The sequence below is a fragment of the Phoxinus phoxinus genome (genome assembly GCF_949152265.1).
Source record: "Phoxinus phoxinus genome assembly, chromosome: 6".
Classification (NCBI taxonomy): Eukaryota; Metazoa; Chordata; class Actinopteri; order Cypriniformes; family Leuciscidae; genus Phoxinus; species Phoxinus phoxinus.
This window is the reverse complement of record NC_136881.1, coordinates 9655469-9672277: the sequence shown is the minus strand read 5'-3', so window position 1 is coordinate 9672277 and position 16809 is coordinate 9655469. Positions and strand designations below refer to the sequence as shown.

Sequence of the window (16809 nt, the reverse complement as noted above, 5' to 3'; positions counted from 1 at the left end):
AATATGTTAAAAATCTTTTAAAATGTAAACTGTATATTCATTATATTTTAATGAATTTATGGTATCAACAATAACAAAAACATTTAAACAAAACAACACAAACATTTACTTGGTTCCATGGTTTACCTTGGTTTACCATACTTGGTAAATGTTTGTGTAAAAAATCTTTAAGTGCTGAATAGTAATTATTAGGTTAACCTACTACAGGTGAGGAACTATTACTCATACTAATCGGATCACTTCCTGACAGTGCTTTCTTTACAAGAATCAAAGATAATCAGCATCGAAACTAGCTTGTAATCACAGCTGATTCAATCAAAAGCTCTTTCTGTCTTGCCTGCAGTCTCAGTGTGTTTTCTGATGAGCACGAGACCTCAAATATCATTCTTCAGCTCTAAAGGCCATATTAGAATTCCTCTTCTACAGTAGAGTACTACAGTATGACAAAATGATATGTGACAGTTTTGCTGTGATCAGATAATATAGCTGCAATCTAGGTGAAAGGTTCTAATGAACTCTCTGACAGAAGCATATCACTGCGTATAAATGGTTACATACAGGTACAATCATGCATCAAAGATCATCGACCACATCATCCACATAATAGAACCTAATTTCTTATTGTTTGGCTAAAGACACATCTCATATAGGCATATAACATTTTATATCTGAAGTTCTTAAATGCTGATTTACTGCTCAAGAAACATTTCTTATTGTTATCAATGTTGAAAACAGTTGTGCTGCTTGATATTTTTGGGGAAACATACTTTTTTGGTAATAGATAGATAGATAGATAGATAGATAGATAGATAGATAGATAGATAGATAGATAGATAGATAGATAGATAGATAGATAGATAGATAGATAGATAGATAGATAGATACTTTAAAACAAATCATGGGGGGTGGGGGAGAGAGTTAATTTTACAACGAAATGTAAGACATTTCAAATCTTTTTTTATTTAATATTTAAGAAAACCATGCCGTTCAGAAATAAAAAAAATATTTTTTTGAGAAAATAAACGTTTTTCAAAAATGTCTGAAACAAACATGAATAGGCCTATATGTATAGGCTACATGACTGCATTTTAAGTGTTTCGGTGTGGGTTAAAGTCGTTTTAACTTTGGACATTCATTATTTGTTCAATGCAATATAAATATAATGTGATTCAGTAAAACAAAACAAATGACCTAATCCTCTCCTGAGCGTTTGATCATCATGAATAAGACAGCAACTCCCAATTCACACCATTCGCGTTCATGACCGCTGATTGATGCGGCCTACCGGAGGGACCCAACTATAAAAATCAAACCTCGTCTCTGGGGAGCGTTCATTCACCAAATCACAGTGAGCTCTGTCGGTTAATTATTAGCTGTTATCACGTACTTAGTACCGGAGCGTGGAGTTTGGAGTCTGCCCCTCGTATCCAGATAAACGCTAGAGAGCTGAAGGAACCCGGCACCCATCCTTTCTCTGGCCCGCAGACCTCTAACGAGCGAGCCAACCATGCTGCGGCTTGCTGGACTCGTACTGTGTGTGACCTCCTTTCTAAGTACCTCATCTCTTGGTAAGCGATTTTTTTTAAGCCTAAAGATATAAAAAACATTTACATTAGGCTGCACGTTCCTGTTGGTTCGCTTGTTGTTTAAAGCTAACAACTATTCTCATATTTTCAAATTTAAGATTTAAATTGGCCTACTTTTAATATTACATCGATTTAACTGTTTAGCCAGTTCACTGAGGTCTCTGCAATATCTTGAGTTGTGGTTAGTCACTCACAACTTTCATTCATTCTGTGCCCAGATTCATCTAATCATTGCAAGTAGACTCATCATATCAGTATCATTACTGAAAAACTGTTTTTGTGTGTTTAAATAAAAAAACATAAATGTAGCTACACATTAAATAAAAAAAAACATTTAGTTGTTTTAGGAGGTAAAATCAGGGCATAATCTCTGTATCAGAAGATGTGATGCAATCTGAATGTGACACGTCAGTGTTTTCAGGACAGGACTGAACTGTGTTGGCAGAGAGGACAACGGTCTCGTTTTAGAGAGACTACTGTTTATCAAACACTTTATGAATCACCAATCCTAAAACCACATATTCAGACAAAATATGTTTGGCCAGAGAGCATTAAATCGCAATGTGTGGCACTTTTTGGATTTTTATCAGTGTTTTTGCCCCTTTAACGTCATAAAGTATCTTCATTTTGCACAAACTTTACATGAAATACATGATTCTGACTTGTATTCAAAGAAAAAAAGAAATGAAGAAAAAAAAGGTTAAGTAAAGAATATGAATCAAATATATGAGGATTACAGATAACTGAGGATTATAAACTCATAGTACACTGTTATCTGAGACCCACCTACAATTACAGATAGGACTAGATTCCTTTTCCTTCTGTATTACCTCTAATTTTGCTGCGAAAGGCTATATGGACTTCCTCTGGAGTGCCTCCGGTTTGCATGTTGCTTTCTCTTGACCAAATTAAATGAGCATGTGTATGTAAACCCAGTAGTACAAAACCTACGGATTCAATTCAGATTTCAGATTGTGTTTCCACCCCATCCATTACTGGGTTTAAGGTTGTGTATGAGATGTCCAGTCAACTTCCTGCCTCTCTCCTTTCACATTCCTCTCTTGTTCTAGTCCAGCTGCATGTGTCGTACATGCTGAAGCTCTAGAATGTGTCACAGCATGACATTTTTGTGTTTTTTCAGGTGCGAGTGCTGGACCTCGGCTGGATAATGACAAACTCTACAGATACAGCTACAGCGCTGAGGTCGGGCTGAACAGGCCGACGGGATCCACTAGGGGGAATGCTGGATTCAGGATCAGCAGTGATGTGGACATCAGCCTCATCTGGAGAAACTCAGAGATCAAGGATGAACAACTACTTCAAGTGCAGGTAAAGAGGAGAAAGTACTTTATTGGTACCTACTTTTTTTGATTGCATACCCTTGTGAAATTTAAGTGTGCCTAAATGTATTGAATTACATTTGTATTGAAAGTACTTGTAGCGTACTTAAAATCTTAAGTATATATATTTTTTAAAAATTAGTTTCAGGTAATATAATATTAATAAATTAAAAAAAGGACACTTAAGTGCACAAAAAGAGAGTACACTTTGATGTGTCTTAACACTTAAATACACTTTTACAAGTACATTTTAAATCATTCATTATTTTAATAATATTTTGCCTTGGTGACATATTTCAACTTGATTATAATTTAAAAACAGTTTGTTACTCAATATTACATTTAAAGTTACACATTAAATGTACAATAAATATATGAAATATTACACATTTTATTTGTAAGACATTCCATATTTCAAAGACAGTAGAATTATGAACTTAAGTCCTACATAAGCAAGACAAGAAAGGACTCTTAAGTTCAACTAATTGCGTTTAATATAAATTTAAACTGTAATGTGTTTTCATTTAATTGCAAATGACCTGCAGTGTTTGAATGCTAAAATGTACTTTTTTTTCAAAAGGGTATGTGAACCTAGTGAGCAAATAAATGTTATTTGAGAAACGGTTACACGACACCGGTTTCAACTAAAAACGGAAACTTTTTATGCACTTTGGCTGTTCATTTACACGACAACTGCGTTTTGGGGGCTTGAAATCACAAAATTTTGAAAACGGGATTCAAAGTGCATGTTTTTGAAAACGATACCGACCGTTTTCGTCTCCAAACCTACAAAAAGGCGAATTTGTGAGAATGGTGACGTCATGCGCATGTGTATTACGTTAGGTTATGTTCATTTACAAAGTGACATCGCCAACTACTGGCCTGGCATTAATAATGCAGTGTTTAAATATGTCTATATAGTTTTTAAGTTCTTGTTTTCAGTTTTAGTTATTTTAGTATCTTCATGGTTCTTATTATTAAATGTTGCCATGTCAACTAGTTCAAATAAAATGAGTTTAAGGTGTTTTTTAATATTTTATTTGATTTCAGATAGGTTTTTTTTTTTTTTTAGCTAACAGCAATACTATTGGTGCACATCACATTATCCTATCCTATCCTCAGATTTCAAATGTTCAAGTTGAAAGTGCTGGAAAGCACTCCCGCAAAAACAACATCTTCCACGGCAGCTCAGCAGAAAGCATTCTGGGTAAAGTCAGGCTTGAGGCACTTCAGAGGCCCTTCATGGTGCTGTGGAGGATGGGCAAGGTAACAAACACACTTCATTATGTCATAAAAATGTGTTTCATATCCATTTTAGTTTTGAACTTTTAAATATTTTCCATTGTGATTTGATTTTTTTGGTGTGATTTTTCTTGCTTACTTAGATCAGAAGCATGTATGCCCATAAGGCGGAGCCTGCTACCATCAAAAACTTGAAGAGGGGTGTGGCCAGTATGCTAATGATGCAGCTAAAGTCCGGGAAGATGATGGAGGTACAGTCTGATAATCAAAATTCTCCACTTAAGTGTGAAAAGTGTGTAAGTTTTTCGTTGTTAAAATACTTTCTCCATAATCTGCAGGCTGATGCTTCAGGGAAATGCTTAGTTGAGTACAAGGCTACCAAAGATCAGGTGATCCGTACTAAACAATTAGATTCCTGCAAAATGCAAGAGACGGGATTCACCACTCACAGCCCAGTAAGACAAAAACTCATCTTATCTCATTTACACACCATTCCCGGCACGTTTTCACCTTTCCTCTCCGCTCTTCCAGGTATTGGGTGTCAGTGGGAAGTCTGCTTCTGAAACAGTAATCACTCTGGAGAATGGCATCATTAAGTCTGCCGATGCTGAAGAAACACACATTTTGTCCGTCAATGCTCGTCATACAGCTGCAACTAAAGTCCTGTCCAGGTACCAAAGAAATGAGAAAACCTATCACGCATGATCAGCATAATAAATGGATGAAATTAAAGCATCTTCTCATTTCCCTCAGGCAGTCATTGAAGCTTAAAAAGATTGAGGTAGGGCCAGCAGAAGCGGCGGGTAAAGATGTCGCCGGTGTGGTGAAGTCTCTGGATGACAAACTCATGTCTGTTGGAGTCATAGGGGAGAAAGTTAAAGTCAAGTGCAAGGGATGCCCCAATGTGAGCAACTATGTGTTTATGCTTATAAATCTGGTGTTGTTGTCATCATTTTATCAGCTTTTATGTTATTCCTTATGATTTTCTTGCACACAAAAAGGAGACATTTTGCTGTCGCAGATCTTTCCCAAAAAACTCTCTTTTTTGTGTTCCCTGGAAGCAAGAAAGTCATAGATTTTGGGCTGGGTAAATAATGATAGTTTTCATTTTTGTTGAACTATTCCTTTAACTGTGATGTTCTGTTTAAAAACCGACAGAAATGTGTGAAATCTAATTGTGCATTGCATTGTTTTGGTGTACAACAGCTGATGGACACATGGAAGGCGGTGAGGTCTAAGCTGGAGCCGGACTCACTCTCTAAAGCAGAAGCCCCGAGAAGCTTCCTCACGCTCTTACACAGCCTGCGCAAAGCCAGCAAGGCAGAGATCCTCACAGTACTGCGCAACTGCAGCAAGACTGCACTGTAAGACCAAACTCCTCATTGCATTTCCCTCTTTCTAATTAATACACTAAGGCCCTGTCCCAAATGGCACACTTGCGAACTTACAATGGCCGTGTCCATTAAAGGTGCAGTATGTTATTTCTCAATGTCGTTGTTGAACATTGTTGACATTTAATCAACCCAAACAAACAGACCTCGACATAACAGACCTCTCTTCATTGCTCCGCCTCCTAAGCTTACCCTCCAATACAAACCTTCCTGCTCCTATTCGGTCTCGAACCCGGATCGCTGGCATGTGAGACGAGTGCAATAACAAGGACGCTAAACAGTAAACACCTCATTCTCTCGAAGTCATCAGCTTGCACAACTCTCAAATGTTGCCGTAAAAAAAAAAGACTCATGTGGACTTCTGTGTGCAAAGACTCGAATCAATGAATTGTTTCTTTCTTTTTTTGAACAATGAACAAAAGAACCGATTCACCAAAACAAATCAGAATCACATTTGACTTTAACCTTGGTTTGCTTGGCTGTAAAACCGTAAAGATGAAGCATTGTTTTTTGCTACATCTCTACTTGTAGAAAAAGGCTTGTTACTGTAAAAGCTATACACTATTTTCAAAACAGCTGAACTACTGTCACGTTATTGAAATTATAGTTAGCAGCGTACTTTTAGTAATTTCTTCATCACATCATATCGTATTTACATGAATATTTACCTACAGGGAACATTCTCAGAGCATTCTGGCAAGGTTCTTTCAGCAACATTAATAGAACATTTGTTCAAAGTAACCTGATCTTTAATAACATTTTCAAAACATAAGCACAAAAACATTATTTATAACATTGTTTACGGAATGTTTTTTCCTAAAAGTTTTTAGTTGGACGTCTAACTTTTTAAAAGTATTACTACTGGTTTCAGAATGTATATTGAACATTCAAGTAAAGTTCGATAAAATGATCAAATGGAATGTTCTCTTGAAGCATTCGCATAACCAAGAAACCTTTTTAAAAAATTCAAAAATATATATGTTTTGAACGTTCAGAGAACATTAGGCAAAACGTTACATATTTAAATAAACATATTTAGTTTGGTAGCTGGGTAAATGGTCATTCCTAATGATATCTGAGATACAGAGTTATGATCAGCATATTAAGAATGATTTCTGAAGGATTATGTGACACTGAAGCAATAACCATGGCTACAGTCGTTGCCTAATGGTTAGAGAGTCAGAGTGGTAACCCAAGGTTGCTGGTTCGATTCTTGCAGTGTGTCATCCCTACTCAGTACTCCTAATGTGTGTGTGCACTAACTTGGATGGGTTAAATGCAGAGGATACATTCCAAATATGGGTTACCATATGGCCTTCACATGTCACTTTCACTATATACTCAGAAAATAGCAGCCATTGTTGTTGTCCTGCCTCTTTACTGCTTTTTTAGACTGCCAGTTTACATAGTTTCACCTTTCTAGGCCTCAGCTGGTGGATGCAGTCACATCAGCGCAGACTCCATCTTCTCTCTCAGCCATTCTTGAGTTCCTGGACTTCAGCAAGAAGGAAGGTTTAGTGCTTCAGGAGCGCTTTCTGTACGCATGTGGTTTTGCCTCCCACCCGACAGAGACCATGCTTCAGTCCCTGCTGGTAAGACACATGCATTATTGCTCTCATATCTGACTTTACATCTGAATTTAGAGCCTCCTCACTGTGACTATCACCCTGAAAAATATATTTTTAAGACACAGACGCACACACACACACACACATGTATATGTAATGTTAATAATTTTCATAAATTATTCTATCTTTGTTCCCGTCTAGGATGTGTCTAAAGGAAAGATTGGCAGCTCAGATATTAAGGAGTCGGTTGTAATCATCATGGGAGCTCTGCTCAGGAAACTCTGTCTAAAAGGAGCATGTGAAATACCGGTGAGTCCGCACACATCAGAATATTATTCATATTCACTTCTATTGAAGTATTTGATTGAGTCATATAAATTGCAATTTAAAGGAACATGCCGACTTTTTGGGACTTTAGCTTATTCACCGTATCCCCAAGAGTTAGATAAGTCGATACATACCCCTTTCATCCGTAACTTCGTGCCGTAACTCTGCCTGACCACCGCTAGCTTAGGTTGCAAGATGGCTGTGTCTCATGTGACCTTGTTATTAGTACACGCTGTGACTATACAAATCACAAAATGTAAATAGGAAAATGTTGGCATTATTTTGTCACTTATTGGGAGCAGTATGCTAGCTGGAGCCGTTTACCTCCAGTCTTTGTGCTAAGCTAGGCTAGCGGTGGTCAGACAGAGTTACGGCACCCACGGAGATGAAAAGGGTTGGACTTATCTAACTCTGTGGGATATGGTGAATAAGCTAAAGTCCCAAAAAGTCGGCGTGTTCCTTTAATCTACATACGCATGATTGTTCACATATCATTCATATAAGTGGACAAAAAATATATGAATGTATTATGTATCTAATCTAAGTATCTAAGTAGATAAAATAATTTGGTTACGCTTTCTGCTACAAATAACAATATCTCAGCACTCTCAGAAACATTTAATACATTAAACCGCGCTTGCATTATAAACTACATCTGAATCAGCATCTTAATCTTTCAGTAATTCAACCTGCCTGAGTGTGTTTGTCTTGTGTTCGATGTGCAGACAGTGCTGAAGGTGAAAGAGCTGCTGTTGGCAGGGCCCGACAGCACTCAGGTGGAGTCTGAGGTTCAGATGTACCTGCTAGCACTGAAGAACGCTCTTCTGCCGGAGAGTGTTCCTCTTCTTGCCAAATATGCTGAGTCGGAGGTGGGAGCGTATAGCACCATTGCCATCACAGCGCTGCAGAGATACGACCCTAAGCTCATCACACCAGAGGTACATCATCAATCCCCCATCAGCTTATCTAGAGGGGCACAAAACTACTCTTCAAAACATTTAACACTCTATTTCCACAGGTGAAAAAGACAGTGAACCGCATATACCATCAGAACCAGCGTATTTACGAGAAGAACGTTCGTGCCGCGGCAGCTGATTTGATTATGAGCAGTAGTCCATCCTATATGGAGGTGAAGAACGTTCTGCTCTCCATCGGACACCTGCCGCATGAGATGAACAAATACATGCTGTCTAAAGTCCAGGACATATTGCGCTTCGAGATGCCGGCCTGGTGGGTTCACTAAATGCATTCTTCAATCTCTAAATCAAGACCCTGCTATGTGAGACTTGTTTGATTAAAATTCATATGTCTGGTTTGCAGTAAATTGGTACAACAAGTGATGAAGGACATGGTTTCCCACAACTATGACAGATTCTCGAAGGCTGGGTCATCATCTGCTTTTTCAGGCTTCATGGCACGTAAGTGAACTCATCTCTTATACCCGCTCTTAACTTTTAAACTTAAATCTATGACACTGTTATATTTATATAATGATACCTGACACGAAGTCTGCATCACTCTCAGAAACAAAGGTACAAAAACTATCTCTGAGTGGTCCCCGTTCATCTTTGTACTTGATTTACCACTAAAAGGTGCATATTAGTGCACACCAGTAATGTTTTTTTCTAAGGCACGTTTATAAAAGATACCTAAATGTCCTAATTTAAATGTCCTAATCCTGGCTTAGTCTAAGCCCTGTCTGTGAAACTGGGCCTAAATGTACTAACACCTAAAGTGTACATATTAGCATCTTTTAAAACAGTACCACCCCAGTGACAACTTTTGTACCAATTTTTTCTGAGAATGATTGAAGTATTACAAATATATAATATAAAAAAAATCAAGCTTTTTTTAAAATCAAGCTATAATGAAAGGATGGATGATAAAACAATTGAAAAAATATAAATAAATTCCTCAGTTACATTAATATATACATATTAATATACACTACTGATTAAAAGTTTGGGGTCAGTGAGATGATTTCAAGTTTTTGAAAAAAGTATCTTATGCTCACCAAGGCTGCATTTATTTGTTAAAAAAAATACAGTAAAAACAGTACTATTTTTAAATATAATTACAATTTTAAAATAACTATTTTCTATTGTAATTAAATTTCTTCCTGTGATGGCAAAGCTGAATTTTCAGCATCATTACTCCAGTCTTCAGTGTCACATGATCCTTCTGGAATCATTCAATGCTGATTTGCTGCTCAAGAAACATTACTTATTACATTACATTACTTATTACATTACTTATTATTAACATTACAGCTACTTATTGTTATCAATGTTGAGCTGCTCAATATTTTTTATTAATTGAAAGTGTCATTTATTTTGAATATAAATATTTTATAACGTTATAAACGTCTTTACAGTCACTTTTGATCAATTTAATGCATCTTAAAAAAGTATTACATTAAAAAAAAAATAATAATAATTACTGACACTGTATCATTGAGACTGTACAGTAACCACAGAACAACCTAGCATGTTTAAAACTAATTTTTTTTTAAAAAGATAAACATCTTGTATCTGTCTTGTAGCAGTGTCTGTAGTATATATATCTTTTCTTTCATCAGGAACTGCTGATGTAACTTGCACCTACAATTTGGACATCCTGTACTCTGGCTCAGGCGTATTGAGGAGAAGCAACATGAACATTTATGGTCAGAGCAACAGTGCCCTCCTTCATGGCCTCCAGGTACCATAACACAGTGTTGTACAGCATATGCCATTATTAGCATGCATTGTGTGTGCTGATATTCACCTGTGCATTCTGATTTCCAGGTGACAATTGAAGCCCAAGGTCTAGAGTCTCTAATCGCAGCCACGGCGGATGAAGGAGAAGAAGAACTGGAGTCTTTTGCTGGCATGTCTGCTCTTCTGTTCGATGTTCAGCTCCGACCAGTGACCTTCTTCAAGGGCTACAGTGACCTGATGTCCAAGATGTTCTCTATGTCTGGAGATCCGGTCAATGTGGTGAAGGGCCTTATTCTGCTGACAGACCACTCACAGGTATGACATTCAGCTTAATATGCACTTACAGAAGAGACGCTTGACTCATCACTGTCCATAGTAGATCTGACACATGCAGCAGATGTTCTGCAATCAATTAGCATTGCCTGACAGCCTGGGGGCAGTGTGTGACATTTGTGGGACAGATTACGGGGCCAGTGCTGCATTCTGAAAGTGAATGATGGAAATTATTTGAAACACTTAGTTAGCATGGTTTGAAAGTGTGACTATATAATAACGGTGTAATTTCCTGCACATATATATATATATATATATATATACTGACAAAAAATATTTTATAAACCCAGACGTTATGAACGGTAGTGTATAATGTTAAAAATCCTAACACATTTATAAAAATAGAACTTTTATGTAACAATGTAAAAGTCTTTACTATCACTCTTAACATCTTACTGACTGCAAATTCTTGACATTTATATATATATATATGATATAAATGTCAAGAAATTGCAGTCAGTAAGATGTTATTTAAGAGTGATAGTAACATTTTATATATACATATATATATAAATGTCAAGAATTTGCAGTCAATAAGATGTTATTTAAGAGTGATAGTAAAGACTTTTACATTAAACTTCTATTTCAAATAAATGCTTTCAAATAAATTCTTTTGAACTCTCTATTTATCAAAGAATACTTAAAAAAAAGAACAGGATTTCCACAAAAATATTAAAAGTAATACTGCTAAAAAACATTAGCTTTGCCATCACAGGAATAAATTACATTTTAAAATATATTAAAATAGAAAACAGTTTTTTTTCATTTGTAATATTATTTCCCAATATTACTGTTTTTACTGTGATCAAATAAATGCAGCCTTGGTAAGTCTTTCAAAATTATAAAAAAAATCTTTTATAAACCCAGACGTTATGACCGGTAGTGTATAATGTTAAAAATATTAACACATAAACATGTACAATATAAATAGATTTCTTTCTTATGTACAGTATAAAAATATGTTACTATCCCCCGGTTTCACAGACAAGGTGTAAGCCTAGTCCCAGACTAAAATGCATGTTTGCGCTGTTTTAACTGAAAGCAACTTGCACTGACATATCTTAAAATAAAGCAGTGCCATTATTTTGTCACATCAGTAAGGTTTTTTTTTTAAGGCACATTTATTAAAGCCACTTAAATGTCCTAATTGACCTAAGGCTTAATCCTGGCTTAGTCTAAGCCCTGTCTGTGAAATCGGGCCTAAAAGTAAAAATGTTGTACTTTCTTTGAAGGTGATTCCTCTTCAGTCTGGTCTACGAGCCAGTGCTGAGTTCCAAGGCGGTCTGGCCATCGATATCTCTGGAGGGATGGAGTTCAGCTTATGGTACAGAGAGTCTAAGACGAGCGTCAACAACAGGTGAATTTCTTCTTTTTAAACGACATCCTTGAATGGGAATAGTGTCGTGCATTCAGATTAAAATGAACCCCACATGGGACAACGACCCATGATGACCTTATGCAAGACATTTCACCCTAGTTTGCTTTGAATGCAAAGTTGGTTTTGATAAAATCAACTACTTACTTTGCCTACTTAGAAGCCACTGCCAGATGTTTTTCTTCACTCGGTTTTTCGAATGACAGTAAATATGATGCCGGTGCATCTTATTATAACATCATTAATCCTTCAGAGAGATTCGATGCTAATCCACATCTTTAGCCACAACTGCACCTGCTTGCTTACTGTTAGTTTGTGGATGCAAGCAACAGCGACTTGGCTAAAATGAGACAGGCGGGAAATGAGGGCAATGGAAAGATGCTGTGGTAGGAGTAAAAGATCAGGGGTTGAGGGTAAAATTAGGTTATGATATCGATTGTGAGAAACCAAATGCTCTCAGTGACAGATTTTTAGATATTTCTTGTATCTTTACATTTGAACTGATTCCATGTTGTTTAAGACAAAATACTCCCACGTTTTTACTGTATGAGGAAATGTCTCTTTTTTACCTTATATTTAGTGCTGCGGGTTTGCTGTTCTTTGTTTCATGATGGGTATTTCTGGGTGGCATCTGCTTTTCTACATCTGCCAGCCCTCAGGACAGGCAGGGGCAGGTGTATGGATCAGGGAGGCAAGCTTTACCTTCTCTGAAAGCACACACACACACACACACACACACACGCACACACACACACACACACAAAAGTAGACAGACAAAGACTTACTGACAGACAGACAACCTAATACGTAAACACATGTGCGTGCGGGCACACTGAAGCGGGGAAACCGATAGATAGAAAGATAGTTACGCACACAGACACACGTAGTCAGACACAAGCGGGTTATGTTTAGAAACGTAATCAACCACAGCTCTCTTGGGCGCACAAGATTAGCATGCCTCCAATCAGCCCACTCATCACGGGCAGCCATGTTCAACAGATCATTTAAGGTGGAGGTTGAAAGCATGGAGCCAGACTGTCTCATGTGATATGTGAGCCCAAACACCAAAACTGACTCAGCAGAGACCGAGGCAATAAATCTCTATTACAAATTGTTCGCCGTGTCAAGTGCTGTAGGAAGAATGAGATGTTAAACACGGAAAGTCCAGACATAAATACAGCTGAGATACAGCAGAATCAAGTTGTGCACATCCAAAGGTATGACCCTAAGGGAAACTCTAGTTTTGTAACTATAATCATTTAGTTGTTATTTTAGTACTATTTATATTTTGCTTAAAATTTACATTCTGTTTTAGTTTTAGTCATTTTAGTACTTCAACCTAAACTTATTTTATTTCCGTTAGCTGCCAAGGCAAGATTTCTTATTTTTACGTTTTTAAAAAAAAATCTAATATGTATATTTTATTTTATTTCAGCTTTATTTCAGTTAATGAAAATAATTAAATGTATTTTAAGTTTGTTATTATGTTTCCAATCAGCCTAAATTAAACTGGCAAGAGCATATTTGAACAATTGTACCGCTACTCTGTTTGTTGGTTCAACTTTTCTTTTTCTAAATCAATTAATTAATAAAAATATAAAATCTGCACAGAGACGCATTACTGTCCCTGAAAGCTTTTAGAATAGTGGATTAAGTTTTAAAAAATGAGTAATTTTTACTGTGTGGTTTCTTAAGGTTTGTTCACAGTCACACCATGCAAGGACGCTAACTATAACGATAAAGACATAGTTCTAAAAACCATTCTAAATATTAAAGAATATAGCAGAGTCCACACCACGACTATAACAATAACGGCACAGAGAAACGACGACAAAACTGCAGCACACACTTATCATAAACAGAGCGTTATCGTTCGTTGGTGTGGACGCTAATATAGTTATCGTTCTTGGTGTGAACGGGCCTTTAGAGTTTTTAGTGTTCTTGCTAAGCTCATCCTTGACATTGTGTGCAGGGGAGCTCTGGTCGTCATTGGAAACGTGACAGTGGATATGGACTTTGCAAGCGCTGGAGTGGAAGTAGGTTTTGAGACAGAAGCCACCCTGGACTTCATCACTACCGTGCAGTTCTCCGAGTACCCCTTCCTCGTCTGCATGCAGATGGACAAAACCACTTTCCCATTCAGGTATCCATCAACAACAGATTCTAGGTTACAATCATATAACATTTGACAATGTGTTAAATGAACACTACTAACCTGTTTTGCTTCTAATGCACTCTAGAGAGATGGTGTCCAAGCAGGAGAAGCTACCTTCAGGACAGACATTCTCCTCAAAGAGGAGCAGAGATCAGCTGGTGCCGGGCTCAGAGTTTCCACTGCACCAGGAGAACTCTAACATGTGCAAGAAAGTCTTTGAGCAGGCCTGGTAGAGCAGCTGGAACCGCACTGGATGCTTTAATTAGCAAATGTAAAAGGTTTTCACACAGACAACCACTCTGTACAAGTATGTTTTGCTGTGACTGTATGTGCTAAAACCTGTTGGACACGTGGACACTTAAAAATTAAGGTTCCAAGGGGTGTTTTGTGCAGTGATGCCATAGAAGAACCATTTTGGGTTTGCCAAAGAATCTTTTAGTAAACAGTTCTTAAAAGAACCATTTTTTTTATTACCGTGAAGAGCATTTTAAAGGGGTAGTTCACCCAAAAATTATTTATTACTCCGTTCCAATCCTGAAAGACTTACGTGCATCTTCGGAACACAAATGAAAATCTTTTTGATGAAATCTGAAAGATTTCTGTCCCTCCATTGACAGCTAACACTTTGACGCTTCAAAAAGTCCATAAAGAGATCGTAAAACATAGATCAGCGAACATAAACAGGATCTCAACCGAACCTCAAAGGAACGTCAAAGTGGTAGTTGCATAGTCTGTCAATGGAGGGACAGAAATATCTTCATTTGTGTCCCGATGGTGAACGGAAGGGTTTGGAACAATGAGGGTGAGTAATTAGTGACAGAATTGTGTATTCCTTTATTGATCTAAATAAACCCTTTCCACTCTAAAGAACATTTTGTGCAGCAAAAAAAAAAAGTTTCCTTGGATGTTATTTGAACCATTGATTGGCATAAAGAACCTTTATTTTTAAGAGTATATTAAAGTCCTTACAATAAGTCCAGCCCTGTTTTATACATTTGAGAATGATCAGCACAAATTCAATTCATGTTTTTTGTCCATTTTTTATAAATGTGAGGAATGTATACATTTTTTGTCAGGATAACCAATGGCACTCTCATCATGTGAAATAATTATTCAACCCCATAAAAGCGAAAGTTAGATATTTATAAATTGTAACATTATAGCATTATAACAGGACTGTGTATTTGAGGTGCGACTGTGTTATTTATTTAATCAGAGGGCTTTCTGACACACTTCATCCCTCCACAGGCAGTTCATGCTGTCTGGTTTTCATGATTACACCAGATGTTTACATTCTTGAGAATATTTATGGCAGTCTTGTACATGGGAAGATAATCAACCATGAATAAAGTCTTTTTTTTTTTGGATTTTCTTTGTCGTCTTTTTGGTGTTAATGTCATTGAAAGTGTAACTTTTAATAATGAATATCTTTAACTATTAGTATGTACAGTGTCAATCCATTCCTTTGTATATAATATTGTCTACCGAGGTTTCATTAAGCTAAAATTGGGATGAATGCAGACTAATTGAATTGAAAGCTCCTTTTTTTCAGCATATCTGAATTTTTTTTTTAAACAAAATAAATCTATGGGTTGACAGATTGCTGAGAAGTAAAGTTGACATATGTTTTTAATAGTACTGAGAACAACAAGTATAAAGTTGAAAAAGTATCCAAGTAAAAATAAAAAGCTTGTCTAAAGCTGAAACAGAAAGTTAAAGGCAGGGTTGGCGATTTTGTTATACTGGTTGAAAGTCTCTTCACATCTTGATAGCAATCACTAAGTTAAGTGGTCTAAATGTATAATTATATTGTCTGTGGTTGTAGGTGTAGGGTAATAAAATGTTCGTCCAATCAATACAATGTCCTACCTGCCTGTCAGCGTATGTATTTTCACACCTCAGTGCACCTGCTGTGCTCGCGCAGACGTCCGCGCGTTTCATGATATACATGAGTTTAGCTCTATTCGCACGGTATAAGTAGGTGACATCTATTCATTTGTAATAATTACGGAGGTTGTCTTTGATCTTAATCCCGTGAGAATCGGCAATGTCTGTAATTTATAAAGTAAAAATTCCCCCGCAAATGACCTACCATATTTTGCCGAACACAGAGGTCCTGTGATAATATTAGTCCTGTGCGAATCGGCGTCTCTGTGATTTGGCGGGGTCGTTTATAAGGTTTTTATTTCTTGTGTGCTTTTTTTTATCCATCTTTTCGCAAAGAATGGAGGCTGGTTGGAGTGTTTTGATAGTATTTTGGGTGCTGGGTCATATCGCTATACACCATACAACTTTACAATTTGCAGAAAGAGAAAGCTGAAAACCATCAGAAGAGCAAAAACAAAAAGAATGATTAGATGGAGATGAATGTCATGAATAGCAGCATGTGGTAAGTAAGGAACATTCTTCTGTTTATGATCATACAGCTAGACCTATAATAACAAGACATTTCCAAGCAACAGCCTATTGACATCATATCCGGGAGATAAGTCAGTAAATTCGAGTAAAATCACAGGCTTCGCTTATCCCATGCGAATGCGCCACACGAAATTCAGATGTGGCGTGGGTGGATCATTTCTAAATCACACGAGGTCCCCAGATAATACTAATCCAGTGCGAATAGGGCTTTAGACAGACGCCAGTCACAGAGCACCGCAACCGAAACAGCAGCCACCTTTTACAGTTCCTCCAGAACCAAAACAAGCTTTTGCTATCACACCTGTAATTTGGAAGAGATAATTATTAAAAGATTATTATTGTAATGTTATGTGCTTTGAGACATGAGGTGACGTA

The 16809-nt window shown here is 37.0% G+C and overlaps 1 protein-coding gene across 1 annotated transcript; it reads left to right on the top strand.

Moving 5' to 3' along the window:
• Nucleotides 1-1398: 1398 nt before the first annotated feature.
• mttp (microsomal triglyceride transfer protein) lies at nucleotides 1399-15376 on the top strand. The gene is made up of 18 exons (XM_079615164.1): nucleotides 1399-1568; nucleotides 2728-2915; nucleotides 4049-4192; nucleotides 4312-4419; nucleotides 4507-4623; nucleotides 4700-4839; nucleotides 4922-5072; nucleotides 5375-5532; nucleotides 6983-7151; nucleotides 7329-7436; nucleotides 8180-8392; nucleotides 8473-8684; nucleotides 8775-8872; nucleotides 10033-10154; nucleotides 10241-10468; nucleotides 11719-11843; nucleotides 13834-14004; nucleotides 14102-15376. The coding sequence occupies exons 1-18, from the start codon at nucleotides 1508-1510 to the stop codon at nucleotides 14247-14249; spliced, it is 2661 nt and encodes an 886-aa protein (XP_079471290.1). The 5' UTR covers nucleotides 1399-1507; the 3' UTR covers nucleotides 14250-15376.
• Nucleotides 15377-16809: the final 1433 nt, after the last annotated feature.